Source organism: Phyllosticta citribraziliensis (genome assembly GCF_038025025.1).
Source record: "Phyllosticta citribraziliensis strain CPC 17464 chromosome Unknown J3D65scaffold_2, whole genome shotgun sequence".
NCBI lineage: Eukaryota > Fungi > Ascomycota > Dothideomycetes > Botryosphaeriales > Phyllostictaceae > Phyllosticta > Phyllosticta citribraziliensis.
Window position 1 is genome coordinate 2,691,702 of NW_027117339.1, and position 27,663 is coordinate 2,719,364.

At 55.7% G+C, this 27,663-nt stretch overlaps 13 protein-coding genes across 13 annotated transcripts; 9 read left to right on the top strand and 4 right to left on the bottom strand.

The window, feature by feature from the left end:
• The first annotated feature begins 327 nt into the window (after window positions 1–327).
• J3D65DRAFT_615308 (uncharacterized protein) lies at window positions 328–1,580 on the top strand. Its single transcript, XM_066799309.1, has one exon. The coding sequence runs from the start codon at window positions 455–457 to the stop codon at window positions 1,556–1,558; it is 1,104 nt and encodes a 367-aa protein (XP_066659186.1). The 5' UTR covers window positions 328–454; the 3' UTR covers window positions 1,559–1,580.
• A 483-nt stretch (window positions 1,581–2,063) lies between these two features.
• On the bottom strand, window positions 2,064–3,345 carry J3D65DRAFT_615311 (60S ribosomal protein uL10). The gene is made up of 4 exons (XM_066799310.1): window positions 3,173–3,345; window positions 2,959–3,121; window positions 2,670–2,903; window positions 2,064–2,617 (listed from the first exon to the last, which is right to left on the bottom strand). The coding sequence occupies exons 1-4, from the start codon at window positions 3,265–3,267 to the stop codon at window positions 2,168–2,170; spliced, it is 942 nt and encodes a 313-aa protein (XP_066659187.1). The 5' UTR covers window positions 3,268–3,345; the 3' UTR covers window positions 2,064–2,167.
• Window positions 3,346–3,486: 141 nt separating this feature from the next.
• J3D65DRAFT_615316 (uncharacterized protein) lies at window positions 3,487–5,350 on the top strand. The gene is made up of 5 exons (XM_066799311.1): window positions 3,487–3,677; window positions 3,732–3,931; window positions 3,991–4,726; window positions 4,786–4,989; window positions 5,052–5,350. The coding sequence occupies exons 1-5, from the start codon at window positions 3,519–3,521 to the stop codon at window positions 5,226–5,228; spliced, it is 1,476 nt and encodes a 491-aa protein (XP_066659188.1). The 5' UTR covers window positions 3,487–3,518; the 3' UTR covers window positions 5,229–5,350.
• On the top strand, window positions 5,351–7,355 carry J3D65DRAFT_615318 (uncharacterized protein). The gene is made up of 5 exons (XM_066799312.1): window positions 5,351–5,665; window positions 5,732–5,738; window positions 5,813–5,868; window positions 5,928–6,043; window positions 6,105–7,355. Exons 1-5 carry the CDS (start codon window positions 5,647–5,649, stop codon window positions 6,969–6,971), a joined length of 1,065 nt encoding a protein of 354 aa, XP_066659189.1. The 5' UTR covers window positions 5,351–5,646; the 3' UTR covers window positions 6,972–7,355.
• On the bottom strand, window positions 7,283–8,962 carry J3D65DRAFT_615322 (Uroporphyrinogen decarboxylase). Its single transcript, XM_066799313.1, has 5 exons — window positions 8,837–8,962; window positions 8,737–8,778; window positions 8,146–8,681; window positions 7,687–8,077; window positions 7,283–7,634 (listed from the first exon to the last, which is right to left on the bottom strand). Exons 1-5 carry the CDS (start codon window positions 8,886–8,888, stop codon window positions 7,564–7,566), a joined length of 1,092 nt encoding a protein of 363 aa, XP_066659190.1. The 5' UTR covers window positions 8,889–8,962; the 3' UTR covers window positions 7,283–7,563.
• Window positions 8,963–8,985: 23 nt separating this feature from the next.
• J3D65DRAFT_615327 (muts domain V-domain-containing protein) lies at window positions 8,986–12,687 on the top strand. Its single transcript, XM_066799314.1, has 9 exons — window positions 8,986–9,421; window positions 9,467–10,364; window positions 10,418–10,949; window positions 10,999–11,090; window positions 11,142–11,619; window positions 11,673–11,799; window positions 11,850–11,948; window positions 11,996–12,269; window positions 12,323–12,687. The coding sequence occupies exons 1-9, from the start codon at window positions 9,071–9,073 to the stop codon at window positions 12,388–12,390; spliced, it is 2,919 nt and encodes a 972-aa protein (XP_066659191.1). The 5' UTR covers window positions 8,986–9,070; the 3' UTR covers window positions 12,391–12,687.
• On the bottom strand, window positions 12,646–13,868 carry J3D65DRAFT_615330 (uncharacterized protein). Its single transcript, XM_066799315.1, has 3 exons — window positions 13,791–13,868; window positions 13,333–13,725; window positions 12,646–13,279 (listed from the first exon to the last, which is right to left on the bottom strand). Coding segments are annotated over exons 1-3 (807 nt in total). The 5' UTR covers window positions 13,793–13,868; the 3' UTR covers window positions 12,646–12,867.
• Window positions 13,869–14,141: 273 nt separating this feature from the next.
• On the top strand, window positions 14,142–16,145 carry J3D65DRAFT_584553 (uncharacterized protein; the record flags this gene model as incomplete). The annotated part of the gene is given in 2 exon segments (XM_066797741.1): window positions 14,142–14,328; window positions 14,344–16,145. 2 exon segments carry the CDS (start codon window positions 14,142–14,144, stop codon window positions 16,143–16,145), a joined length of 1,989 nt encoding a protein of 662 aa, XP_066659193.1.
• An 887-nt stretch (window positions 16,146–17,032) lies between these two features.
• On the top strand, window positions 17,033–18,489 carry J3D65DRAFT_665214 (uncharacterized protein; the record flags this gene model as incomplete). Its single annotated transcript, XM_066802823.1, has 2 exons — window positions 17,033–17,088; window positions 17,172–18,489. 2 exons carry the CDS (start codon window positions 17,033–17,035, stop codon window positions 18,487–18,489), a joined length of 1,374 nt encoding a protein of 457 aa, XP_066659194.1.
• A 487-nt stretch (window positions 18,490–18,976) lies between these two features.
• J3D65DRAFT_615337 (major facilitator superfamily domain-containing protein) lies at window positions 18,977–21,188 on the top strand. Its single transcript, XM_066799316.1, has 3 exons — window positions 18,977–19,558; window positions 19,611–20,145; window positions 20,208–21,188. Exons 1-3 carry the CDS (start codon window positions 19,344–19,346, stop codon window positions 21,063–21,065), a joined length of 1,608 nt encoding a protein of 535 aa, XP_066659195.1. The 5' UTR covers window positions 18,977–19,343; the 3' UTR covers window positions 21,066–21,188.
• Window positions 21,189–21,340: 152 nt separating this feature from the next.
• On the top strand, window positions 21,341–23,650 carry J3D65DRAFT_233888 (uncharacterized protein). The gene is made up of 4 exons (XM_066794704.1): window positions 21,341–21,398; window positions 21,469–21,997; window positions 22,056–22,736; window positions 22,791–23,650. The coding sequence occupies exons 2-4, from the start codon at window positions 21,686–21,688 to the stop codon at window positions 23,403–23,405; spliced, it is 1,608 nt and encodes a 535-aa protein (XP_066659196.1). The 5' UTR covers window positions 21,341–21,398; window positions 21,469–21,685; the 3' UTR covers window positions 23,406–23,650.
• Window positions 23,651–23,781: 131 nt separating this feature from the next.
• On the bottom strand, window positions 23,782–24,611 carry J3D65DRAFT_233686 (uncharacterized protein). Its single transcript, XM_066794703.1, has 3 exons — window positions 24,288–24,611; window positions 24,102–24,229; window positions 23,782–24,046 (listed from the first exon to the last, which is right to left on the bottom strand). Exons 1-3 carry the CDS (start codon window positions 24,290–24,292, stop codon window positions 23,961–23,963), a joined length of 219 nt encoding a protein of 72 aa, XP_066659197.1. The 5' UTR covers window positions 24,293–24,611; the 3' UTR covers window positions 23,782–23,960.
• J3D65DRAFT_615344 (uncharacterized protein) lies at window positions 24,315–27,460 on the top strand. The gene is made up of 8 exons (XM_066799317.1): window positions 24,315–24,984; window positions 25,087–25,252; window positions 25,312–25,442; window positions 25,491–25,694; window positions 25,747–26,095; window positions 26,276–27,087; window positions 27,152–27,222; window positions 27,275–27,460. Exons 1-8 carry the CDS (start codon window positions 24,644–24,646, stop codon window positions 27,334–27,336), a joined length of 2,136 nt encoding a protein of 711 aa, XP_066659198.1. The 5' UTR covers window positions 24,315–24,643; the 3' UTR covers window positions 27,337–27,460.
• Window positions 27,461–27,663: the final 203 nt, after the last annotated feature.

Genomic DNA, 27,663 nt, shown 5'->3' on the forward strand with positions numbered 1-27,663 from the left:
TTCTCAGTTTGGCTGGGCACTGGCAGAATCACCCTGGTAGATGGCGGTTTTCTCGCGGTGTCAATGTCTTCGGACGGAGGCGGCTTGTTTCGAATAGCCTCCTCTTGTGGGTGTTTTGGTAATCGAAGTGTATTATCCTGAGCCAGGTCGTTTGCTCCCAAGTGACTTTGATTCTGACAGTCATCAGCGTACTGCTGTGTCTGTCAAATCTTTACTATGCGTTCCCCACTCTTTTCCGCCATCCTCGAGAACCCACAATCCTGGTGTCTTCGGATGCGTCATCGGCGGGCCGAGGACCACGGACCCTGAGCAGGACATTCCTAGACCACCAACTGCTATTCTTATCACAACCCCCCTCTGTGGGTGGGCTATGACTGTTACATGCATTCTAGCTTCTACAAAGACCCTAATCCATGTCACGTTCAACTCCAACAACAACCACCAACCATGAGCCATGGAACAAATACGCATGCATCCGGATCCAGAGCAGACTCTCCTGCCGCTCTTGAAGCCATTCCTTCCATACAGCCTCCCCCTCTACCGGCGCATCCAATTCGGGCGGCACGGCAGCAACAACGCTCACGTCTGGGCATCAACTGCCCCCGAATGCACCAATTCAACAGACGACAAGAAAGAGCATGGCAAAGAGGCCGCATCAGTCTGTCTTGCCGCCGCATACATCGACCGCTCCGCGCGCCCCGAAACCGAAGCCTTCATCTTCCTGAGCTGGGACTCACCATCCCACAACCCAAGCACGCCATGCCACTGCAGCTCTCTGCTGCTCTCGCTGCTCCACCGCGTGTCCGAAATGCCTTTCACGCCGCTGACGGACGAGGACAAGGCCGACGCTCTGTCAGCAGTTCTTCGCACTGATGCCGCAACCGCGTCGCAACACCACACGCACGCGTCCGCGTCCGCAGCCGCGTTCCTCAGCCACCTCGATGACCCTGACCTGTTGAAGCTCGGCACCCTGCATGAGCGCAGCGTGCGCGAACTCAAGGCGCGCGGATGCGTCAGGCTGGACCTGCCCGGCGCAGACTTTCCGTATTTCAAGTACCTGTTCCTGCAAGTCGCTGCGCGAGTGATTGATGAGCAGTATGATGACGAGGAGCTCTTGAGCCGCCGTGGGTTGCGATGGGGCGCCCTGCGCGACGAGGATCTGGCGCTGGTTCGCAGCAGGACCGCGATTCCGCGTACCAACCGTACGCTGCGCAGTCTTCCGGCCGCGGCGCTCTTCCCGGCCGCTGCGTCGCTGGATGATGCTACTGCTGCTCCCGTGGCTTGGGCCTTCCTGGGTGCAGACGGCAGTCTCTGTTCGCTACATGTCGAGCCCGACTATCGCGGCTACGGCTTGGCCAAGGCTGTTGCGAGGAAGCTGTTTAGGGAAGGATTCAAGTCATTTGGGGATGAACTCGGTGGGCTAGCTCATGCGGACGTGGCGGAAAACAACGTGTCTAGCTCCGCTGTTTGCTTGAGCCTTGGGGCCTCGGAGGGTTGGGAGGTTTATTGGGTGAGGTTGGCACTGTCAAATGTACGGGCTGCAACGAGCAAGAAGTAGATTCAAAGAATTTCGTGGACACATTTATTTTCTATTCTGGCTTGAGGGTCTAAGGGGCCAAGGCAAGGGCCAAATCCAGAGTGGATGTCGCAGCTCAGGCAAATTACGTTCTACTTGGGCCACCTCCGATAGCACTGTCTTTGATTTAGCATGGCATTGGGCGATTCGGGCACACTGTATCAAGTCGAGATGACGGCGGTCTGATAGAGACTTCCAAGCCATTCTCGACCATCTCGAAAACGGGCGGACATTGAGGAATCTACCAATATGGTTAGCACCAATACAAAATGCGTGTTGTAAAGGATTTGTGCAATGATGAAAGCTCATTAAAAAATTAGAGTGTTTGTTGCATATTTTTGATCGTCATGTGTGATCAGGGTTAAAAAAGTTTAATCATTGGGTGCTGGTGGGAAAGGAAAAATGTGACTTACCAACAATGCTGCAGAAACCATTCCAAGATCTCAGAATCTGGAACAACTTCACAGTGCAGGCGTAGATCAAGTCAACAGGAGGGTTAAAATTTCATTTCGACAAGCGAATCGAACGACGGCAGTTACGCGACAGTCATTCGCTGCTGGTTTGGATATCAATCGTCTTACCCTGACTGGCTTAGTCGAAAAGACCGAAGCCCATGTCGTCATCCTCCTCCTCGGACTCCTCCTTCTTGGCCTCCTCCTTGGGAGCCTCGCCGCCAGCAGCGGGGGCAGAGGAAGCGGCGGGAGCAGCGGAGGCGTACTTGTCAGGGTTGGCAATGCGGTCCTTGAGCTCCTCAATGGCCTCCCAAGAGTAGTCGGTCTCAATGGCAATGGCCAAGAGCTTCTTGTAGGAGTTGACGACCGAGTGCATGACGGACGGCAGGGTGGGGAAGTTGAGGGCCAGCGAGATGGAGGCGATGGTGTTGATGGCGCTGGTGAAGGTGGCGAGCAGCTGGGACTCCTCAATGTCGAGGACGGAGGCGTCGAAGCTCTGGCCCTGGTCGTAGATCTGGGCAACAACCATACCGTAGGTGAAGGGAGAGATGTTGAGCATGTTGAGCAGGGTAGCCTCGGAAGCACCGACCTGTTGCACTTGTCAGCCAGAGAGCTCAACGACGTTGTCAAAATGATTTTACCTTGCTGCTAGCCTCAACGAGCTTGAGGTCGCTGGTGATTTCAATGGTACCACGGGCAATCTTGGTAGGAACACCGAGGGCCTGGAAGAAAGAGGTCTTTCCGGGTTCCATACCAGTGTTGCCAGCGGGGATCCAGACGTCAGCGGGAGCGACGGCACCAGCCCTGGCGGGGGCGGCGACACGGTTGGCAAGAATCTTGTCACGGATGTCCTTCAGGTCGCCGTTGGTGAAGATCTGCATGGAGAATGAGCACGATTGACCGGTCAACTGCCTTTGAGGGTTGACGTACGAAACCAATGTTGCCCTTGACGTGGGGAAGGAGACGCTCGTACTCGGGGTGCTCGCCAATGAAGCCCTTGAGAGCACGGCGGACCATGGTGTTCTTACCCATCAGGACGACACCCTCGCCGCGGAGCGACTGGCGGATCTCGTGCATCTGCTGGGACGAGACACTGCGGGCGCGTCAGCATGTGAGCGGCCAATGGGTCTGGCGGAGAGCGTACTTGTCGACGCCAACGATGAAGATAGACTTGAACTCCTCGAGGAGAGTCTTGAGCTTATCGAAGTAAGCGGCCTTGGTGTTAGACTTGCCCCCCATAGCTTCGGTGAGGTATAGGATTTTTCAGGCGAAGTCGAAAGTCTGAAAACGGCGAGAGGAGGTCCAAATGGAACGGTTCGATGGTGTTGAGATGAGAGTGCGCGCGCAAATTGGGAGTATCAGCTACCATGTGCGCTTAGCGAGCCTTGGCGCGGCATCCGACACCGCCTTTGGTTCCGCCCGGAGTGCCCTCTCTCTTCTCTCTACACGCTTGCTCGAGACGAATATTTTTTGGTCGCCAGCACCAAATCATGCAACACCCATACCAGTGCCTCCAAGTGCTGCGCCGCGTAGGCTCGCAGCCTGTCAACTTTCTACTCGCAGCTAGCTCCTACAAACTACTGAACATCGACCTGAGTACCGGCAACGTCCTCGCGTCTTGGTCTGCCGAGCCTCTCAACATCTCGACAGTAAGTCCATCTTGCTACGGGAAAGAAAAGGCTGGGCTAAGCATGACTTTCTAGGCGGAGGACCAACCCTCAGAAACACCCGAAGGTCCGCCCGGAAAGAAGAGAAAAGTTTCCCAAGACTCGTCCCGCCCCAACATCATCAAATTGACGACTAGTCATGATGGTGCCCACGTAGTAGCAATCACTGGCGAGGACAAGTGCGTCCGAGTCTTTGCAATTGCAGCCAATGGTGAATTGCAGCACGTGAGCGAAAGGTGATACCATGTACCTGCTTTCCAGTCATTTTAGAACCTCTGTTGAGCCCATGACGCAGGTCTATGCCAAAGCGCCCCTGCGCCGTCATCGTTACAGACGATGATCAGACAATCATCACCGCCGACAAGTTTGGAGATGTCTACGCCTTGCCTCTTCTCCAGTCCCAAGAGGAGGAAGACGCATTCTTGGCGGAAGCTGAAATAGCAGCACAAAAGAAGTACGCGCCTGCGGCAACAAATCTGACGGTGCATACTGGTCGGAACCGCAAGGCTCTCGAAGCACAGCTGAAGCAGCAGCAGCAACAGAGGCAAGCCACTGCAACCAAGACCAAAGAGCCGTTGAAATTCAAGCACGAGCTCCTACTTGGCCATGTATCAATGTTGACCGACATAGCGGGCATCACCCTGGATCAACAAGATCTGAACGCGGGACTCAACGAGCTTGCCTCAAAATCGCAGCAGTCGCGGAGCTATCTACTAACGGCAGATCGGGATGAACACATACGAGTTTCGCGGGGCCAACCGCAGACGCACGTCATCGAAGGGTTCTGCCTCGGCCATAAAGACTTCGTCAGCAAGATCTGTTTCGCCTCGCCACAAGTGCTGGTGTCCGGCGGCGGGGATGACGAATTGTTTGTCTGGGACTGGATCAAAGGCGGCCTACTGAACAAAGTCTCAATCCAAGACATGGTGCAGGCTATACCCGATAATGGCGAGTCTGTCGAGGGTGGAGGGCGAGAACGCAACTTTGCTGTCTCTGGAATATGGGGGTATCCCCAGGATAGTAAACGCAAGGTGCGTGCGAGCCTGGAAGTTGTCCATCCCTGTTAGATATTGACAAGCGGCACGTGTAGAGCTCGATACTGGTAGCACTCGAAGGAGTCGCGGCCCTGTTTGCCATGGAAGCTCACAGTGTGCACGAGGCTGGAAAGACGAAGACCACGGTTGTTCCACTTGCAGGGAACGTGATGGATGTCGCGGTGGGCGAAGGGCACGTCTTTGTCTCTGTGGACAATGTGCACGCTAAAGGGTCAACGAGTACCGTGCGGGCGGATAAGGTGAGCGGTCAAGCGTGCTTGGCGACGACAGAGTTCAAGGCTGACGTTTGGATGAATTCAAGGTTGCACGGCTGCAGGCATTGAAGGTGGACGATGGATGGCAAGTGTCGACGGTGGACGTGGGCGAGCTGAGGGGGGCGAACGATGTCGGAACGGTTCAAGTGGACGACAAGGACAGGCTCGGCGAGACGCTGTACGGCATCTCCAAGTTGCGTAAGCGCGGTGGGGAGGAACCGTGATGATGATGTCGGGCAGTTGATGGGGGTCGAAGGTGGAGTGTCTGGATCGGGGTCGCTTACGCAGCGGCCTGTACAGGCGCATGGGTGCCGGGGACTCCCTCCAGATCCGAGCGGCGACCGGCGCCGATTCTTGCGCCAGCCATCGGATGGAGCTTTCGAGCGTCGACTTAGAAATCAAGCCCAACGTCGTTGATAAATACTCTATTGTCTCTTGAATCCCCTCTACATTTTGACTCGAACTCCCTCCCACAACCCTCTCGCCGTCGCCAAACTGTTCGCCGCACTCTTTCGCCGAGCGACCGCCTCGCCCCTCCGCTCTTCGCTATCCCTCCCCACTGCCGTCGCCGCAACCTTTCAAACGCAGCAAGCCGGTGCCGTCACTTCTCCCGTTGGAATCGCCCTCAAGGGTTATCGGAACATGCACTCCAAGCTCGTCAGTAAGTGCTGTTCTTTGACGTGCCCCTCGTCTCTGACGACATCCGTTTGCTAACCCGGTTCCGCAGTCATTGGGTACGTCGTCCGACGCCGTCTTCGGCCTGTTTTTTGCCCGCCCTGCACATTTGCTGACGACGGTTTTGGAACAGCTCTGGCCCCGCAGGTCACACTGCCGCAATTTACGCTGCTCGTGCTGAGTTGAACCGTGAGTTCCCAAACGCTCCGATCCTCACTGGCCCCGCAGCAACTCTAACACGCGAATAGCGGTCCTCTACGAAGGTTTCCTTGCACTTGGAATTGCCGCCGGTGGACAATTGACGACCACCGATGAGGTTGAGAACTACCCCGGATTCCAGAAAATCCAGGGTTCCACCCTGATGGTAAGTATCTGCTCCAGGGCGGCGGTTTTTAAAGCAATCCTCTAACCTGTTCCTTCACCAGGACCAAATGCGCGCACAATCCGAAGCATGCGGTACCGAGATCGTTTCCCAAACCGTTGGCAAGATTGACCTCAGCGCCCGTCCTTTCAAGTTCTGGTTGCACCCTATGGGTGACGATGACACCCTCGAGGAGGAGACCCACACGGCCGACACTGTCATCATTGCCACCGGAGCCAAGGCCAGGAGACTGGCGCTGCTCGGCGAGGAGAAATACTGGGGTAACGGAGTCAGCGCCTGCGCTGTGTGCGACGGTTCCGCCCCCATCTTCCGCAACAAGCCTCTTGTCGTCATCGGCGGAGGAGACTCGGCCGTGGAGGAGGCCATTTACCTCACGAAGAAGGCTTCCAAGGTTTACGTTCTCGTTCGCCGCGATGTCCTGCGTGCATCCAAGTCCAACGCCACGAGGCTGGCCACCCATCCGAAGGTCGAGATTTTGTACAACACCCACGCGACGGAGATCAAAGGTGAAGAGAAGGCAGGCGGTCTGATGACCGGCCTCGCCATCCACAACAACAAGACTGGCAAGGACGAGACTTTGGACGCCAACGGCCTTTTCTACGCCGTCGGCCACGACCCCGCCACCGCACTTTTCAAGGGCCAGCTCAAGATGGACGAGGACGGTTACCTCATCACGGAGCCTGGCCGCGGTCTCACCAGCGTCGAGGGTGTCTTTGCTGCCGGAGATGTTCAGGACAAGCGCTACAGGCAAGCCATCACGAGCGCCGGCGCCGGTTGCGTTGCAGCCCTCGAGGCCGAGAAGTTCCTTGCGGAGCAGGAATTGGAGAACCCGATTGAAGGAGAGAACCAGGCCGAAAAGGCACAGACGAACGGCGTGGTCCCTGAGTACCGATCGAACCCGCAGCTTTAAGATCTGCTAGAACGACTTTCACGAGTTTCCATCATCCCTTCATGTACAGAGGTTCTTTCTTACAGCAATTGCGATTGTCGGCATGCTCAATCGGCATGACCCTATAGAATCCTCTCTTGGGCAAGCGGAAGAAATGTTTTTTTTTTTTTTTGGTTAGAGACGGATAGAGAAAGAGAAGTTACCATCATCCAGCATGTCTTTGGATGGCAGCAGTCGACTGGCACGTAAAGTTCGTCCAGGTTGGATGGCCTGGCCATTTTCGTTGACACAGAAAACTGTACAACAGCGCAAAGTTGACCTCTGGAGGTCAGCGCCCACGGTGTCTTGAGTTCGATTTTCTATGATGATAGAAGCAAGCATAGCCTGATATCAATTGATTCTCACTCCTGATTTGAGCACCTTGATGACCTTGATCTAGTGTTGATAAGATAATGCAATATGTACCGTAACGTTGGCTGTGGTACCTGTCTTGCGCAGAAGATATAGCGCTCATTGATGCGGCCAATTTTGCCAGGTACGATTCACAACCTTCTCATAATTTTGGGTGCATACCGAGGGTGGAAGCATGGCATGGCTACTCGACAGTGTACCTCTATCTGCAGCAACGGTGAACTTCCTCGAAGAAGAATCTCAAGTCATCAGGATTGACGAATGGAGTGATTCCTGTCGAGAATTAGCACGAGTCAACCCGAGATTGTTTGGGGCAAATTCTCACCGTGGCCTAGGTTGGCAATCCAGCCCTGTTTGCCTCTACCAAATCCCTTTGCCATGTTTTCCACGGTAGCAGTGATAGCCTCCCTGCTGCCGTAAAGGACACCAGGGTCAGCATTACCTTGGACTACTTTGCCCTTGGCCTGCGCAATCTTGTACGCCTCGACCGGCTCATGTAGCCAGTCGAGCCCGATGACGTTGTAATTTGTGTTACACAAATCTTCAAGCGCATACCATGCTCCTTTGGCAAACACAGTCATCGGAACTGGCTTTTGTCCCAATTCGAGAAGGCGTTTGGGCAGGTTGTCGGCTATGTACTCCAGGTAAGGAAGAGAAAACTGTTTGAAAGTGGCGGGGGAAAGCTCGCCAGCCCAAGAGTCAAAAATCTGCACCATCTGCAGCGAATGGCGGTTAGTAATGGACGTCCTAAGATTTTTTCCTCTCGGGGTTTGCGAATACTTGCCTGAGCGCCGGCAACCACTTGATGGGCCAAATACTCGACACAAAGTTCGGAGATTCTTTGCAAGAGCGCCTTGCTTGCATCAGAGTACTTGTAGACCCACGTCTTGACCTCCTTGAACATTTTGCTGCCACCTCCTTCAACCATGTAGCTGAGGAGCGTCCACGGCGCCCCGCAAAAGCCGAGCAAGGGAACCCGTCCCTTGAGCTTCTGCCTGGTGAGCGTAATGGCCTTGTACACGTAGTCCAACTCGACCGTCACGTCGACGTTGCGCTCCATGATCTGCTTGTACTGCTGGTCCTCTGGGGAGCGGAGCGGGTTCGGAAAGTGCGGGCCCTTCTTGTCTACCATGACGACCTCCATGCCCATGGCTTGAGGAATCACCAATATATCAGAGAAGATGATTGCAGCGTCGATCAGGCCGGCAAATCGCTCAATGGGCTGAAGGGTCAGCGTCGAGGCAATCTCGGGTGACCGACAGCATTCGAAAAAGTCATGGCTGCCTTTCGCCTCGTGGTACTCGGGAAGGTAGCGGCCGGCTATTGGCATTTCAAAGTCAGAAACAGGCCAAAGGCAGGTGGAGAGCTGACTTACCCTGCCTCATCACCCACATGGGCGCGCGCTCGACCTTTTCGCCTAGACGGAATTGTAAGTTTGTCGAAAGCCGAATTATCGAGGAGATGCAGAGACTTACCGCGAGCTGTCCTCAGCAGCAGGTCATTCTTGAGGGGTTCGAATTGAGGCATGGTGACACAAGAGTTGGTTGTTGTGGGGCAAAGACAGACCTGCCGTCGCGTTTGCGGCGGAGAGCTTGCACTTCCGACGCGAACCGTCTACCTAGCTAAGCTGCTCCACCACGTCATCCACGACGGGCAATAACCAAGCACCACTGGCAGAGGTCGGAATTCCACGCGTCGCCCACTCGATCATGGGCCTGAGGCCGGCCTTTGTTGCCAATGTCCCTCGTTTTCGACTGCCTTCACTAAGAGCGTGCCAAATTTCTCCGTTTCGCCCTTCGCCCGCATCCTGTCCGACATTTGGCTTGAGCTCGCCTGGCGGCTGTCAGTCACAACCATGGCGCAGTCTCCTTGTGCGCGGGAAGAGGACTACGACATTGAAAGCCAATGAGTTGCCCCAAGGACCAATTGACGCCGCGCCGCTTGATAATCTCGACGACGATGCTGGCCCGGCGTACCCAACCGTAATGCAGCAAGTGCGCAACAACATGCGCAAATTTCCACACTGCGTGGTCCTGACGCGTGTTGGCAACTTTTACGAGGTAGACCTGAAAAAGCGCTCTGGAGTCCGAGACTAACTAGGCCAGCTCTACTTTGAACATGCCGAGCACTATGGTCCTCTACTTGCCCTTAAGGTCGCCCACAAGAAGACCAGTGTTGGCCCGGTATTCATGGCCGGGTTCCCCTATTTCCAACTGGACAGATTCTTGAAGATCTTGGTGCAAGATCTCCAAAAACATGTAGCATTAAGCGAAGAAATTCGAAATGATGTCTCGTCCAAAATCAAAGCTGGAGGGCTCATGTTCGATCGCCAGATTTCCCGAATCATCACTCCTGGGACTCTGATCGATGAAAAATTCCTGGACCCATGGGAGAACAACTACTGTCTCAGTATTCATGTTGATCCGTCTTCGTCCTCTTCTGACGGCTCTGAAGGTCCTGCAGGTTCCCAATCAGGGGGTGTAGGTCTGGCTTGGGTGGACATTTCCAGCGGCGAGTTCTTTACCCAAAGCACGACCTTCGGCAGCCTTTCCTCAGCTGTAGCCCTAATTGGACCCCGCGAAATCGTTCTCGAGCAGTCACATCAAGACCACAAGAATTCGCGTCTTTTGCAGGTCCTGGAGGGGGACCGCCACAAAATCACCTTCCACGAAGCCAAGGTACAAAATCAGTCGCCGGATGGGTGGGTTGCCACGTTGAAGGAGACTTTGGGCGAATTTAAAAGCGACAGCTATCAGCACTGTGAACTTGGCGCCGCGGGTTTCCTTTTGGAGTTTGTCCGCACACAGCTCCAACGTTCTGACATAGCATTGGAGGCACCGGTTCGCCGCCAGGCCAGTGAGTACATGAGCATCGACAAAAATACCATGAAGGCTTTGGAGTTGAAGGAGACCCTGAGGGAAGGGAAACTCGAGGGCACTTTACTTCATGCGGTCAGGCGAACATCTACCAAGGGCGGTGCTCGATTATTGACCCAGAGACTCAGTAAGTTTTGTTCTGTAGCCCGATCGGTCTGTCTCTCGTTGACAAACTTTGAGTCTCGCCATCATTGTCCCTTGGAACTATCAACGAACGCCTCGACTTGGTTGAGCGATTCCTGAGCGATGGAGTCCTTCGTCAGAGAATCGGGGGCATGCTTTCATCAACTGCCGATTCCACTCGCTTGGTTCAAAAGTTCGCCATGGGGAAGGGCGATGCCGACGATTTGCTTGCATTGGCCAAAACGATCCAGCTTACCGAGGATGTTTCCAATACTCTGGAGAGTGCAATGCTTGATGATGCAACTGCCCCAGGGTCGGTGTTTTCTGGCCTGTTGAATCGTCTATCGCTCCAAGGACCCAAGAGGCTGGCCAGAAGAATCAGTGTAGCCATTGACGAGGAAGGGCTTTCCGAACAACATCGAATTGAGGCTGACGAAGCAGCAACCATGGTGGGGCTTGCGGCTGAGGTTCTCAGTGAAGAGGGGGAAGAAAAGACAGGGAGCAAGGGAAAGCAAACAAAGTCAAAGCAGAGTGAGAGATCGAGCAATTCTGACACAGTCCCGCGGGAAGTATGGATCATGCGGCGAAGGTAAGGGTTAGAATTCCTCATTTTGGGTGGTATTTTCTGATCCCCGCAGCGCGAGCAAAGCATTGGAGCGCCTCCATCGGGACTTAGATGAGCTTGATGAACAGCGAGAGGAGCTCTGCCACGAGCTGCGAGAGACTGCTGGTAAGTCGATTGTGCGATACTTCAACAAGACCAGATTTCTGACTGGGGCAGGTACGTCGGGCTTGACGCTGCGATGGTCATCGGGTCTCGGACACCATGTCCACGTGAAGGGATCAAAGGGCAACATGTTAAATGTCGAATCTGCCCGACGCATCAGCTCAAGCAAGTCGACACAGTCATACTCTGTGCCCTTGTGGAATTTCCTAGGTTCCAAACTCGATGACGCCAGATCTAGGATCCGATCCGAGGAACAAAGGGTCTGCAGAGAACTAAGGGCAGAGGTGGTGCTCAACCTCGTGAAGATGCGACGCAACGCGACTGTGCTCGACGAACTGGACGTGGCTTGCTCCTTTGCCACACTGACTGAGGAAAAGGGCTTTGTGCGTCCATTGCTGAACCACAGGACTTCCCACAACATTGTGGGCGGAAAACATCCAGTTGTCGAGGCTGGCCTCTTGTCTCAGGGCAGGAATTTCACTTCAAATGCCTGTAGCGTAGGAGAGGATGAGCGTATTTTGCTCATCACCGGGTATGTCACTCCTGAAACCTCCTAGCTGGTGCTAATCATGTTGTTGAGAGCAGGCCTAACATGGCTGGCAAGAGCACGTTCCTGCGACAGAATGCCTTGATTTCTGTTCTTGCTCAGACTGGTTCCTTTGTCCCCGCGCAGTTCGCAGAAATTGGTCTGGTAGACAAAATTTTCAGTAGAGTGAGTGACAGTAAGAATCTCGCTACCGCCTCATGTTGACATTGCTCTAGGTTGGATCCGCCGACAACCTCTACCAGGACCAGTCGACATTTATGGTCGAGATGCTCGAGACGGCCGAAATTCTAAAGCAGGCAACACCACGCTCATTTGTAAGCTTTGCTCTCGCAATGGTGATCGCAACTGACTCCAAGCACAGGTCATCATGGATGAGGTTGGACGAGGTACAACTCCAGAGGACGGGATCGCGGTCGGCTACGCCTGCCTGCATCATCTCTACCACATCAACAAGTGCCGCGCGCTGTTCGCGACTCATTTCCACAAGCTCGCAGATATGACTGAGGGCTTTGAGAAATTGGGATGCTACTGCACAGACGTTGAGGAGTCGGCCGATGGTACTTTTGCCTACGTACATCGGTTAAGGAAGGGGGTCAACAGAAAGTCACATGCGCTCAAGGTTGCGCAAGTGGCGGGTATGCTCCCTCGAGACTCACGAGAACGCCGTGGCCTGCTGACGCGTTTATAGGGATGCCGAAGGAAGCAATTGAGGTAGCGAACGAGGTTTTGAAGGGCTTGGAGACGCCAGCATTATAAAAGTCAGATGCGGTGCTGGACTTAGCCCCTCTCCGGACCAACAAGACAAAATCGCATCTCTTGCAGAGCGAACAGCGCAAAAACAGATGGAAAACTGATGCTTTGATGGCCACTTCAATGATTCAAGCACCTGGCATTATGCTGGTTCCACGTGACCAATGATGCTTGCCCGACAGCGCTCTACATACTCTTGCGCTGGCGATTATCGACGGACATCTCTATCACGAATAGAGTAATTAAATGCACACCGTGCTTGCTGTTTGGTTGACAGGAGATTTGAGGAAATGAATTGCCAACACCAATCGCTATCTTAGTGTACACCCATGAGAATCGGTTCGACTGCGAACTAAAGACTAAGATCGCACGCTGAGGTAGTTTGCGAAAAGCGTCGCCCATACACCACGTGAAGCCGTTGCCGTTTTGAGACCATGAAAATTTTCCCTCCGTTTGCCCGAAATCCCGAGAGAGCGAGAAAATTTACTGAGGAGGACGAGGGGCCGACGGAGCGCTGAAGTCGAGCTTCAATGTCCTTCCGTGGATCGACCTGCCGGTCAGGATGTCCCTCGCCTTGCTCGCACTGACCTCGTCAATGAAGTCAGCGTGGGCAAATCCCCTCGGCATGCCGGTCCTGCGGTCGACGGCCACTCTGACGTCAAGCACGTTGCGAATGTCGCGGAAGAGGTCGTTCAAGTCCTTGTCGGTCATTTCGTAGGAAAGGTTGCCGATGAACAGAGTCTTGGTAGGAGAAGAGGGAGCGCGGGGAGCGTCACGCTTGGGGCGGTTGTCCTGAACGTATACCGAGATGCGGCGGCCGTCCATGACGGATTGGTGCTTGTCCTGGGCAGCATTCACAGCTGCTTCGTTGGTTTCGAAAGTGACGAATCCAAAACTGCAAGCCAGTCAGTACAAGTCCGTATGGCCATGGTTCTGAGCACAACATACCCTTTGCTGAGACCGCGCGGGTTGCGGATGAGTCTGACTTCAGACACCTTGCCATACTTTGAGAATTCCGAGAGAATGTCGCTCTCCTTGGTCTGGAAGAACAGGTTTCCAATGTAGACCGAGTTCGATGGCGATGCCGCATCAGCAGATTCGGATGCGCCGTCACGGGCGTCGGCGGCGTCAGCGGCCTGCGCAGGCGCCTCGTTCTCGGGAGCAACCGACTCGTCCTCGGGGCGAGCGTCATCACTAGCAAATCTCCGCTGGATGGGGAGCAAGAACTTCTGGCGTTGCGGGATCGAGATAGTCGACAGGCGGGTGAAGGAGCGAGCACTGGTGGGGACAGCGAGGCGCGAGGACGCGAGGACGCGCACAGCGGCTCTACGGAGGGCAAACCTGTCCAAAAATGTCAGTGACAAGGTCAATCGAGCGACAGAGCGTTGGGCGCATTGAATACGCACATGGTGACGAGGACGAGAGAGGTGGGTGTGATTGTCGGAGTGTTGGTTGGGTAGGTACGATGGGAGGCAAGAGGATTTCTTGCGAGTGCGACCAACCGAAAGTTCTAATTGAGGCCAACCTAAGTCGAGCGACCGCCTGAGCGCCCGGCCGCTAGCTTGATCAGGCCTAGGCGGTGCGGCGGCGAGCGCTGATGCCGTGCCGAGGCTCTTGATTCCTTCCCCGCGCTTCCGCTCGTCGCCCTTGGTCAGCAACGCCATCGTCGTCTGTCGTGCCCCTCTTTCAACTCCCTCTGCGCGTCTCTTGGCTATACCGCCCTCCAGAACCTGTTGTGCCGCCACAGCTCTTCCAACATGTCGTTCCTAGGCGGGCCCGAATGCTCGACCGGAAGCAACCCGCTCGGCCAGTTCACAAAGCACATGCAGGATGATAAGTCGCTCCAGCGAGATCGCCTGGTCGGCAGAATGCCTGGTCCCATGCAAGAAGGCATGAGGAGCCAGGCCATGGGCAATGGACAAGACCACGTCCGGTGCTCCCCTCGTCATTTCCTTTGAGCCTCATCGCTGACGTGCCTCTTGCAGATGATGGATGACTTTATGAGAGAACACCCCCAGCTTCCACAGACCGGCAGCCCTGCCCCGTTCGCCATGGAGCAAATGCGCCGCGAGCTTGACCAGGTTTCCCATCATCGCAACGGCTCTTCCGGCTGGGCGGCCGAGTTCGACGTCGGCAGAGAAGCAGCGCACGCAGACCCAACTTTCCACAATGCTCCACCTGCCGGTTTCAACGCTGCGGAATTCGCCACGTTTCAGCAAATGGGATCAAACGGCCCTGCAAGAACAGCCAGCCCTGCCACGAGCGGGCCTTCGCACCTGGCAGGCCATCAACGACCTTTTGGATACGGCATGGGAATGGGCATGCGCATGGGCGGTATGGGTGTTGGAATGGGGCCCGGCATGATGAATGGACAATTTGGCCCTCAAGAGCATGCCGACCAGGATGTCAAGGGCAAATCTCGAATGGTGGAACTAGACGATCACGACTGGGAAGCACAATTTGCTGAGCTGGAGTCGTCAGGCCAGCGCGACGCTGAAGCACTGGATAGGGAGGCGAATGCGGCCATGGAAGCCGAACTCAAGGACATTGACAGGTCAGTGCTCACCGAAACCAACGAGTTTGGCGATTTTGAAAGCATCTGGCGGGGCATCCAAGCTGAAACAGCAGATGCCAGGGCACTCGCGGCGGAGGACGAAGAATTTGCCAAAAACATGCACGTGGGCGATCTGGATCAATGGGAAGGCGTCGACATGCTCAACACGCACTCGTCTCTGCGCGATCCATACGTGGGCGACTACCTCTTTGAGCAAAACAACCCCTTCAAGTCGGCCACCGACCCATTCGCAGAAGGCCTCGCGATCCTCCAAAATGGCGGAAATCTATCTCTCGCGGCCCTTGCGTTCGAGGCGGCCGTGCAAAAGGATCCTCAGCATGTGGAAGCATGGACGAAATTAGGGGCGGCACAGGCCCAGAATGAGAAGGAGTCGCCGGCCATAAGAGCGCTGGAACAGGCCCTCAAGCTTGATCCAAGCAATCTAGAGGCGTTGATGGGACTCGCCGTTTCTTACACAAACGAAGGCTACGACAGCACGGCGTACAGGACGTTGGAAAGATGGCTGGCGACCAAGTACCCGCAGCTCGTGGATCAGCCACTGTCTGCGCCGGCCGACGTAGGCTTCACTGACCGCATCTTGCTCCATGAAAAGGTGACGAATCTGTTCATCGCAGCAGCGCAGCTGTCGCCGTCGGGGGAGCAGATGGACCCAGATGTACAGGTGGGCCTCGGCGTTCTATTCTACGGGGCCGAGGAGTATGACAAGGCGGTAGACTGCTTTGGAGCCGCGCTGGCAAGCACAGAATCGGGGACCAGCAACCAGCAGGACCAGGTGCATCTTCTATGGAACCGGCTCGGAGCGACGCTGGCCAATTCCGGGCGCAGTGAGGAGGCGATAGACGCGTATGAGCGAGCGCTGGCGCTGCGGCCCAATTTCGTGCGAGCGCGCTACAACCTGGGGGTTTCCTGCATCAACATCGGATGCTTCGAGCAGGCGGCACAGCACCTTTTGGGGGCACTGGCCATGCACAAGTTTGTGGAGCAGGAGGGCAGAGAAAAGGCGCGAGAGGTGGTCGGAGACGGCATCAGCGAAGGGGAGCTCGACAGGATCATCAGCCAGAACCAGTCGACCAACCTGTACGACACGCTGCGGAGGGTGTTTAGTCAGATGAATCGGAGGGATCTCGCCGACGGGGTCGGGGCGGGCATGGACATTGATAGATTCCGGGGGGAGTTTGATTTTTGAGGAGAGACAGGAGTGCCGGAGAAGGACGCCGAGCAGCACCACACGACGTACCTACACTACTACAGTAGGGGACAGCAGGGAGTGGAGGACAAGGCACCGGAACGGAAGGCAAGGAAGACGGACGGCCGAGACGGAGGAATTCCGTCGACGTGCCTGAGGAGCAGAAAAATATGGGGCCGTCATGTTCGAGGGGCCAGCGAGCAGGGCAGGGCGTCAGGTCTTCGGTTCTTCATCACGCACCCACTCGGCGTGCGCCTGTGCTCGCTCCCCTTGCAGACGCCCGCACCCCCTGTGTCTGTGGGGTTGCTTGGTGGTTCTTGGTTTGTCCGACCTGGCTGGCTGACTGACGATGGCGCCGATTCAGGTGAGGGTCGCTCTCACCGGACGGACATGCATGGACCCAGGGCACAACACGTGCTGATGGGCAGCGGCATGACGATGGCGCCCGGCGACGACGACATCTGATGCTCCTCAACCACCCACCCAGGCAGGAGAAGCAAAGCACGCGCCAGAAAGACTGCCTGTGCAGGCGCCCGAGCTCGGGGGAAGCGTCCGCGTTCTTGATGTTGTTATTATTATTACTATTGCCACGGCTGCTGCCCAACCCTGCTGCTCTACATAGTCAGTCTTGTCTGTTGTTGCTGCAAGGTGTGTGAGTGAGTGAGGGCGGACTTGCATGCTTCAAATGTTGCTGCATCATGTCGGCTCCTCCTCGTTACCGCCCTTCTGCTGCTGCGCCTATATCTCATGGTCGTCGTCCTCATCCGCATCCTCATTCTCCTGCCAGCGTCGCTGTGCCCCCCAGCGCCCACCGAAGACCTGCCACCACCGAGACCACCTCGTCGTCGCCGTCTCCGTCAAAAAGGCCGCCTTTTCCCCCGAGCAGGATGCCCGCCCCGCTGCTCTCCGCCCAAGAATATGTCGCTCTGCCTCCCTCGGTCCAGTAAGCCCGCTCGCCCCCAATCAATACATTGAGACCTACAAGGTACAAAGACGGCTCGCTGACATCCATGCCCCCTCCGACAGACGCAAGTACTGCTCTTCGTTTGAGCGTCAGAGACTGGCCGAGCGCTCCACACCCGACATGAACTCGCCCTCGCCCTCGCCCTCGCCCTCGCCCCGGCGCCCGCAGACGTCGCACTCGTCCCAGCGCAGCGCCAGCCAATCAAGATCGCACAGTGCAACCCGCAAGAGACTCCGCAAGGCGCGCAACACGCTCGACTGCGACGTCACGCAAGCCGAAGCCCAGTGGTTTCTCTCATTGCCGGACAAGATCATCAAGACCTGCCTCAGTCGCGACGAAGCAATTCTGCTCGCTCACCGATGCGAGGCCCTCATCATCGACTCGGACTCGGAACATGGCCCCACTGGCGACGACGCCGATAGGAGAGGACGATGGCCTCACGAAGAAGCCAGTGGCCATTCTCACGACCCCGACGCTGCTGCAGAAAGCCCTCGCCCTTCCAACCACATGAGCCCCCGCCCGCTGCCTGCGCGCCCCAGCGTCAGTCCACGACCAACTCCGCTGCGCAAGGCCTTGCCGTCCACGCACGGCTTTGCTCGCCATTCTTCGGCACCTCCTCTTCCAAGCCCCAGCGCTCTTCCGCTTCATCACCACTCTGCGCGCCCGCGGGCTGCCTCCAATATTGTGGCTCCGCGCCACAGCGGCGACGCAAACGAGCCCTATGCAAAGCACTACCAGGATCCAGAAACGCGCTCCAAACTCCGCGAGTATCTCGCCTCCACGCAAAAGTTCGACGAGGTTGTCGAGTATGGCTTTCCGGCGTCCAAGCCACCCGTCGACCACTCCGCCGAAGCTCCCAGGTCGGATCCGTACTCGCGCTTGGCCAGCCGCGACATGCAGACCTTTCTCCGCGATGACGCCGTCTCTTTTCTCAGTAGCAGCATCGACGATGAGTCTGACGAGGAGCACAGCAGTGTCGCTGACATGGACGCCCCCATGACGCCTCTTGATCACGACGAGGGCTTCCGAGCACAGCTGCCAGAATCCAACAAGTCTTCGATGGATTCAAGAGGTGGCGCACCCCAGCCTTGGCGTCCAAACGGGTCCCACGAATCACACCTGAATCCCTTGTCGCAGCCGATGGGAAATCGCGAAATGACGCTGCGAATGACTCTGACGAGGCCTGAGCTGCGCGCAGATGAGACGGAGCTCTACGGCTGGCAGCAATCCGAGGACAGGAAAAACGACCCCCTGGCTCTCCAGGACCTTCCTCCGGAGAACGATGACAAAACCGGCATGCATGGACCCTTTGCGGCGCACGCGAGCAAACACACAAGACTCGTCCGCAAGTTCTTGGGCAAAGTAAAGAAGGGGAAGTGAAGATTTGCAGTTTCACTTGATCAAGTCTCCCCTTTTATTTCTTCGATTCACCCCTCCCCGTCATTCTCGTGTATTGATTTATTTCGGTTTCGGAGCGACAGCGGCGTCACGAAGTTACGATTCCCGTTAGAACTGTAAATGTATCTAGTTTTGTCCTTGTACTGCGCATCTGGAGGGCAGAGTCAAAGAGCGTTCGTGGGTGGATGGATGATGGATGGACATTGCTGGGGCCAGTGGTCCGTGGTCGCACGGGGCGCATGTAGTCGTTGCAAAAAGGTGCGGAATCAATCAGAGTCTGAACGCTGCAAGCGCGCAGCTGCAGCGAGACCCCAAGTCTGTCCAGTAGAAACGGTGTTGTGCCTATCTATGCATGGAGGTTTTTCACTCACTCTGCATCCATGTTGCACATGGAAGAGGTTATTCCCGGTTTGGACGTGTCGATTGGCTGGAAGGCGGTACGGTACGCACGCGCGAGCCCGGGAAACCGGCCAGACCCGTCCGTCTCCGTCTCGGGCTCCCTGCTCCAAGCTGAGGACTACCAGTTCTCTTCCCTTCTCTTGGGCCTGTCCCTCGTCATCTCATCAACCTCTTCGCCGACCGAACCACACCCCTCCAACTCCGACGCCTCAGCCATGTCTGCTGCGCTCCACCGTCGCTCTTTCTAGCCTGTGGAATTCTTCTTGTCTAAATAATCCGACCGACTCGTGCTGGACGCGACTCTATACTGTCTCTCACTACAACGATTCATCCTACAAACAATTCTACAGCATCCCACTCTCTTATTCACTCATTCCTTTCCGTGCACAGACATTTCCCAGCATCCTGATTTCACAAGACAAAGCTTTCCATTCAAAATGCTGGGCGTCAACCTATCCGTCCGCTCCCTGATCCAAGCCAAAGGTCTGGGATTCTACCAACAGGTCAACGCCCTTAGCGACGATGGGCTAGGTCCCGACGAGGAGACAGAAGGAAAGGAAGAGGAATTCCAGGAAGAGCATGGGTTGCAGGACTGCCGCGCCAACCACACGAAACAATTGATGTGGATCTATGTGGCGTATCTAGCTGAAGCGTGCGCGCCCCAGAGACCCTCCCCGACGATTCTCACTGACATAACGGTACAGCGTTGTCGCTTCCAGCCTGCAACCCCAGCTCAAGATGCTCATATCCAACGAGGACTTTTGCGGCAGCTTGTCGACGTCGTATCTGCGAAGCATTCTCGATTGCGCCTACGCTTTCGGCGGCACCGTTGGAATCTTATGGGGATATCTGGCTGACCGTGTTGGAAGGAAGCCTGTCGCGCTTGGCGGGCTGTTTGGAATGGCCATTTGCTGCCTCTCCATGGGCTTCGCGACCGATCTCGTCACCTGTACCGTTCTCCGCTTCGCAGCTGGCCTCGTGAGCTCGTCCGTCGTCGTCAGCACACTCACCATGATTGGCGATCTCAGTTCGAATCCAGCGGACAGAGCACAAAATGTTGCCAGGCTTCCTCTCGTGGGCGTCTGTGGCTCCATAGGACCCTTGGTGCAGGGGATGGTTGCTGGCAGCGTCAATGCGCACGGAGCTATATGGGAGAAATATCCGATTTTGAGCAGCCAAATTGCATGCGGCAGCCTGGTCCTGATCATTGCTGTCGCAGCCACATTTGCACTTGATGAGGTCAGTCGGGCTGGTGAAAGTCGTGTAGAGAGCGACGCGGTTCCCGCTAACCAGACAAGTAGACCCTGCCTCGCATGGCCGCATCCCCTGATTCGACCGAGTTCGACTGCGAAAGAGCAGCGTTCCTGGGCCAAGATGACCCTGAGACGCCGTCAATCCGCGTCGTCGACTTTACTCGCCCAGAACCGATAGGTCTTGGACCTTTCCTGCGGGCGCCCTCTTTACTGATTCTCTTGTGTTCCTTTTCCATTCTCTCCCTCCACGCGTCGTCCTTTGACGTTCTCCTTCCTCACCTTGGGCACAGCAGCAGCCGCCACGGCGGAATGGGTCTCCCCTGCAACTATCTGGGCCTGATTCTGCTCGCAGTCCGGGCAGTCGCTGGCATGGCGGTGCTGCACGCCATCCCGCGCGCAGTGGAAAGATTCGGACTGCTACGCCCATTCCGATCGCTTGCGCTCTTCTTCCCTGCCATTTACGTCCTGACTCCGATCCTCGTCTTCGTTTCCATGTGCTCTGCACCACTGACTGCCGTGACTTCGACGACGGCGATTTTCGTAAAGCATACACTGGCCAACGCGGCGCAGGCTTTGGTGACGCTGCTGATGCTCAATGTGGCGCCCGATGCTTTTTCGGCGGGCACGGTCATAGGGCTGATGCAGACAGCGTGGCTGTTCAAGGCCCTGGCTGTTGCCGTCAGCGGCGCAAGCTTCTACTTGAGCAACGACTTTAGCGTCACGACGACCAACTATGCGTTGTGGATCAGCCTTGCGGTGCTGGGTGCAGCGGGTGCGGGGCTGGCATGGTTTGTTCGAGAGCGGCCCAGCGTGGAGAGGGACTTTCCTGCAGAGGTGCTTTGCTGGGAGACGTGTTTTGACGCCGAGGGCGAGGGGCCGGCGTACAAGGCGGAGGAGGAGGCGTGAGGGGTTGGTTGTTGTTTTTTTTGGATTTTTTGGTCTTTTTTCCGATTTTTGTCGCTACCTTAACCTGAGTCACTCCTTGAACTTAATCGTAGAACCAGATTGTACCCGCTATGACTTGCACGAGTGCAGTAGGTCGCGTGGTAGCGTGGATGAATAATGAACCTAAAGGGAGCTCCCTGGGTGACGGCCAGACGCGTCGGGCGATGGGTGACGGGCGACGGCGCAGGCAGGGCACTGGGCAGCGGTGGGTCCCTCGCCGTCTCGGTCTCTCTGGGTCTGGGGTCTTGCCTGGTCCTGGTCTTGGTCTTGGTCTTGGTCTTGGTCTTGGTCTTGGTTGGATTCCCTTCCGTGCGCGTGCGGTTCCACCGCAAGCAAATCCAAGCACAAGCATAACCCATCTCAGGTCAAGTCGGCCAGCATCCACGGCAAGGAAAACCGCCGCGAAGGGTTCGGACAGACAAACCGGCAGGGGCCACCCTTCTCTGTCGCACCATCCCAGTTCTCCTCGTCGTCGTCCCGTTCTCATTTGTTTATTTCCTTCTGCTCCCCAAAACAACTGCGCTCCTCTCTCCCCTTCTCTCGCCGTCTTCTCTTCTCCCAATAACGACATATCCTACATCATGGGCTTGCGCGCCACCTATGAAGCATTCCTGGCCTCCCCATCCGCCGCGGGGGCGTTGGCTCCCCAAGCTTCCATCAACTACATTCCCACGTTGACCTCCGTCGCCGACGCTGACGCCGTTCTCAAGCACCTTCAGGCGCAAACCAAAGTTCTGACCAAGAAGGACGAAAAGGTCCTGAGCGCTGTCGAAGCTGAATCTGCCCTGTGCTTGGATATCGAGACTACGATTGAGTTCAACACTGGCGGCGGCGCCTACCTGCCGGGTCTCGATGACAACTTCCTGGCAGACCGTGTCGTCGTCTTCCCCATGGTTCGTGACCCCTTCGCAGTGTTTTTGGGACCGCGCCTGACCCGAATCTGCTCTCCAGGTCCACATTGTCCACTTTGACAGTCAGCAGAGAATACGCACAATCCGTCTGTACTGGGATCAGGCGTCTCTTCTGAAGCAAGTTGAAGTCATTGGATCCCGCGCAAAGAACTGGCCGATTCGCGACGGCAAAGAGCAGGCTCGCTTGATCATTTCCAGCTCCTCGCCTGGACAGAAATCTTCGGCGTCTTCCGCTCGGAGCAGCTTCGCCGGAGATCCCCACGCAAGCTTGTCCCTCTTCCAGCCCTCTAGCAACCACGAGGACGACGATGTTCCTCGCACATCATTGGCGCCCCGCGCTACCTCGGCCAAACCACCACCCCGCGACCTTCATGAAATTCTCAGTCCTGAGCGTGCGCCAAGCACGGGTAATGCATCAATTCAGGCCAAGGCCGGCGCGAGCAAGAACTTCCAGCCTATCCGACTGTTTGATGAGGATGACGATCCCACCCAATCGCCCTCAAAGTCTCCGACTCGTGGCAAGGCCGGCCCTAAGAAGTATGGGCACTTCGAGTTTGGCGATGGCGAGGAAGCCACCCCCAAGGCACTGGCCAACAAATCAGGCCTCAAGACCAAGAAGCACGCTCCTCAGTGGGACTTTGAAGATTTCGTGACTCCTGAGAAGCACTCGGTCAAGGTTCACGCGCAGAACGAGAGGCATTTTGGATGGAGCGACGACGAGGTATGCATCCAACTCGAGATGGCTGCAATGGGTCACTAATCTACATGTACACAGGTTGAGGAGACGCCTATGAAGCGTCCTGTTGTCCACCAGCCTCGTGCTGGCACGCAGGCACACTTCGAATTCAACGACGATGCAACACCCACTGCTGACAAGGTCAAGGCGCCGAGGCTGCGTGCCCAAAATAAGGGCTTGGGCCTTTACAAGGATTCTGTTCTGGGTGAAGGCAGCGATGGCGATGATGCAGGAACCTCGAGCAAGACTGACGCGCTCAACAATGTGACCAAGATGGTGAACAATGAGGGCCGTACGAGAGCGTTTGACAGCCATTTCGTCATGGCCGATTCAAGCCCAAACACCGGAGCTCAGGCAGGCGAGTCGGAGAATGTTGCGGCTCCCAAGAGTAAGAAGGGCCTCGACACCAACTGGGCTCTCTACGATCAGTCTCCGCGGCCATCTGCTACCAAGGAGAATATGCCTCAAGGCGTTGCCAAAGAGCGAGGTATCAACATTGGGGGTGACGGCATGGGTGGTCGCAAGGGCTCTAGTCGAGCGTGGCTATTTGGTGACGATGGACCGGATGCCGAAACGGCGCAGCCTCGTCCCTCGCGCAAAGCTTCGGGAAGAGCTCAAAACACAGCCGCCGACAAGTCATTCTGGGATTTTTGAGCATCGATAAGTGATCGATTCGGAGGACTTTGGCGGCTACCTCGACCAGCTGGCAGCACGAAACGGTCTTTTCCTTGCAAGTTGGCCTACTGCATCGAGGATCGGCAGGAGTTTGTATTGGCTCCGAGGTTGGATCAGAGGGCGACAGGCTTGTGTTTTGATTAATTGTATGTGGCGTTGACCTTCTGTTTTTCCTTTCTTCGAGTCTCTCACTCATCCACTCTCCCTCACCTCTTGAGCAGAGGTGTGTAGGGATTATTCCCTTGTATAGATTCCCCCGTCGTGTTGCACATCGCTCGCATCGTCTACTTCGATGGAACTCTTCAAATGAATAAAAGGCTCTTCGTAATGTGTGTATTTATGCGCTATCAAGACACGGTCAGGGCGACGTTGTAGGGAGCCTCCCGATGACTGTTTGGAGGACCTCTTTCCCTGGTTGATTCTGTACGGGGCCTAGACGTCGTCGATATTGGGGTATATTGCAGATCGATGTCGACAGCCCAGCACAGGCAGGGTCTAGTCCAGTCCCTCGTTTGGGGTGGCAGTGTCAAGTTATTATGCGCTCTTGGGTTGCGCGGGCTTTTCGGGGACCTTGACGTCGTCGAAGTCGTCCTGGGCTACAGCGCGAATGGTAAAGGCATCTGTGGCCAAGTCAGGCACAAGGAAGGGGAACGACGCAAAGGCTCAGAGACTTACAAACTCCAATCGCGAAGCCAAAAATTGCGGCGCCCGTGAGAACATTCTTGATCAGGTAGGGCTGTCGCGCGCGGACCAGAGCAGGCGACTGACGCCAGTGTTTGTCGTAGTATGATGAGCGCGGGATCCTTGGCCTATGGTTAGCTCGCCAAGCTGAGCGACAGGCCCTGGGTTGGTTTTACTCACGCCATGGTGTAGGAGAGAGAAGAGACAGGCTGCACTGCACTGGTTTCTCAGCACACCACCTCCGATGGACACGACGGGACTTCGGTTGGAGGCGTCCGGTGCGCCAAGAAAGGTCCAAAGGCGGCAAGCCAGGCGGTCAGGAGTCGCAGTCCGTCGCGCCCGCCCGCCCGTCCTCCGCGAACCGCCATCCGCGAACCGCCCTCTGCCATCCGCAACTCCAACTTCAACCTTTACTGCTCTTCAACGCGACACTCAGGAAGCAATTTGATTGACAGAATTCCTCGCTCGATCGGCTAGGCATGGGCTGCCTTTGTGACGCGTGATCATCGACTTTTACACCAACACAACACCACATAATGGAAGGTCAAGCATCGGCGACCTCAAACCCTCTGGTCGCCCAGCTGAAGCAGGCCCGCCAGGTCGTGCTTGAGAATGCTGCAAACTACCCGACCATCATCCCCAGCATCCTGCCCATCATTGGTGCTGAGGCCGACCTCGAGTTGCGCAGATGGGGTGCCGAGTTCCTCGCCGAAACCTTTGCGTCGCCCGTACTGCCTACCGAGCAAAAGCAGCAGCTGAGTCTTCCTGTGCTCGACAGAATCAAGGACTATCTGGACACGCCCGGCGAAGATGTTGCCGTGGTCAAAGGCGCCGTGCAGGCCGCCGCGAGCATCTATCCTCTGGTTTTCAGACACATGTGAGTGAGAAATGAGCAGCGCCCACCTCTCCATTCGACCCATGCCACATACGCGTCCCGGGACTGGTAAAGGATAATTTCTCATGCTTGAATCGTGTCCAGCATTTACAACCCGCACGACAGCTCCATCTGGACAAAAATGGCCGCAATCAAATCAAACATTCTGCGCAGGATGGATTCGGCTCCTCCTGGTGCTCGCATATGCTGCATCAAGTTTGTTCAGCGTGTCGTTCAAACCCAAACTCCCGGTTTGATCGCTGATCCTAGGGTGCGCTCCCATCTTGGTTGCTTGGCTGCCTGGCGTGTTGGCCCTCTAACTGCGTACAGCGACCCGAGCACAATGAGATATCGCTGGCTTTGGTACCGAGAGATCACCCTCTGATCCCGCCGCCAAACTTGGAGGCTGAGGCGTCCGGCCTGTTGGACAGGTTGCTAAGCATCCTTCAGGAAGAAGCAAGGTCAGGGCAGCGGGACGGTCATTTCGGAGAGGTTCTGACAGAATTCAGTGATGCCCTTCTCGTGACAGCCACTCTGAACTGTCTGGGTGGTTTGATCCGCACCCGTGCCTCTATTGCGAACAAGATAGTATCCACTGTCCTCAGCTTCAATCCTTTGAAACTGGCAAACTCGCCCATGACGCCGAAGAACAAGGTCATGGTAAAATCAATGGAACGCTCTACAAGGGCCCTTCTCCTGAATGTGATCAAAAAGTACGTCCGCGGCAGAGCATCGTAGGGTCTTGTTCTGATGTCTGTCTTTTAGGAACCCCAACCACCCTCTGGCAGCAAGGATCCAATCACACATCGACCGGCTTCATCACACTCGTCTCGAGATTTTCGATGAAATCAGCCGCAAGAGACCGGCTCCCGCAGAGCCAACTGACGGCCTCGACCACGCAAAGCGACAGCGCTTGGGAGCAGATGTTTCCGGCATCATTCAGCCCCCTGCACTAGGATCCGGTCCTGTCAGCTACGCTCAGCTCTACACTTTGACGCAAGATGAAGGCTCCAAGAACTTCGACGTGCAGGCAATACCGATTGACCTTCTGGTCAGAATACTGGTACCACTCATTGGGTCGATAGATAAACCACACCTCGACAATGCCATCAACGTAAGTCCATCCAAGTCCGCGGTATAGCCACGTCCATCGTTCTTCGCCTTTCGTTGCCGTTGTCGGGTGGTTTCGATGTCATGTCTTCATGCTACGGAAGGCTAGTATATGGTGTTTGCTGCGAAAGTTCAGGAGGGTACTTTGGCGTCCGGACCATTGGTTAACCATTCTCCATCACAGGCGGTCAGGTCACGCTATCTGTCCCTCACCAAAACCCAGCGCGTCGCACCGTTGTCCGCGGACCTCTCGAGTCAAAAATTGACAGCTGTCGATGAGGATGACGACTACGAGCCGGAGTTTCAACCAACGGACAATTCCGATTCATTCGATACCAAAATGGACAACACACCCGGCGCTGCTCCACTGCAATTATTGCCAGAGACAACCCTGGGTACTTTCCATCTTCCATCACCACCTGCCTTGACGGTACGAGAAACGGCGGAGTATGGTCGATGTACCATAACCCGCGTTTTCGAGGTCATGGCCGCCTTGGATGATCCGGGTCGTGCTAAGGGCGCGAAGCACGGATTCAATCGTCTGGCAGCTAGCAACTACGATCGGGACGCATGGGTTACAATCATTACCCGCCTGGCCACTCGTGCCTCTTCTGGTCTGGAGGAAGGCCCGGTCAAGTCTGAGGATGAAGCTTCGCTGGCGAAGAATGCCTTCATCAGCAATTCCATTCGAGATTCACTTTACCTCTACGTGCTCGAAGATTTTCGGCGCCGGATCGACGTTGCCATTTCATGGCTGAGTGAAGAATGGTACAACGATCGTCTCCAGCCACGCGAATCGGAAGACGATCCAACTTCTCACTACGAGAAGTGGGCGCTCAAGGTGCTGGATGGCATTCTACCATATCTTGACGCCAAGGACAAGGTCCTCATCCGTTTCTTGTCCGAGATCCCAGAGCTCGTCGAAGGCATGCTTGATCGCGTGAAAGGACTAGCACGAGATCCAGAGCGAATTTCTCTTGCGGTCAACTCCATACAGTGAGTCGCTTTGCCACTGCAGTATCTCCTACCGCTTGTCACTAACCGGTCATCTTCTTCGCAGTTACCTCATTCTCATGAGACCACCGGTGCGCGACGTCTGCATCGATGCGGTTGAAGACCTGTGGAGAAATTGTAAGTCTTTCCGTTCAATCATCCACCCGGGTTTCAACTGACTGCCGTGTAGATGAAGGAGCGAAGAGCGTGACGACAAAGCTGATCTCGAAATGGCGTCCACACCTTCTTTAGGGGTGGCTAGTAGAGGAAAGCATGATACATAGCTAGGCTTAGTATAAAATAAAGAACTTTGTCTTACTATTCATTATACTACATGTGTACACCATAACTGCCATTATTATATACTAAGTACCTAGGATACCTAAGGCTGTCAATATAGGCAGCGCACCGGCGCGCGCACCTATGTGAGCATAGATAGATCTAGGCCCTGTATAGTTGTATAAGATAGCCTAAGGCCACCTCTAGCTACTATAGCCTAAGGCTAATTAATACCTTATAATAACCTATTAATAGCTAATCTTACTATTAACCTAATATTAATTATTAACCCTTATATAA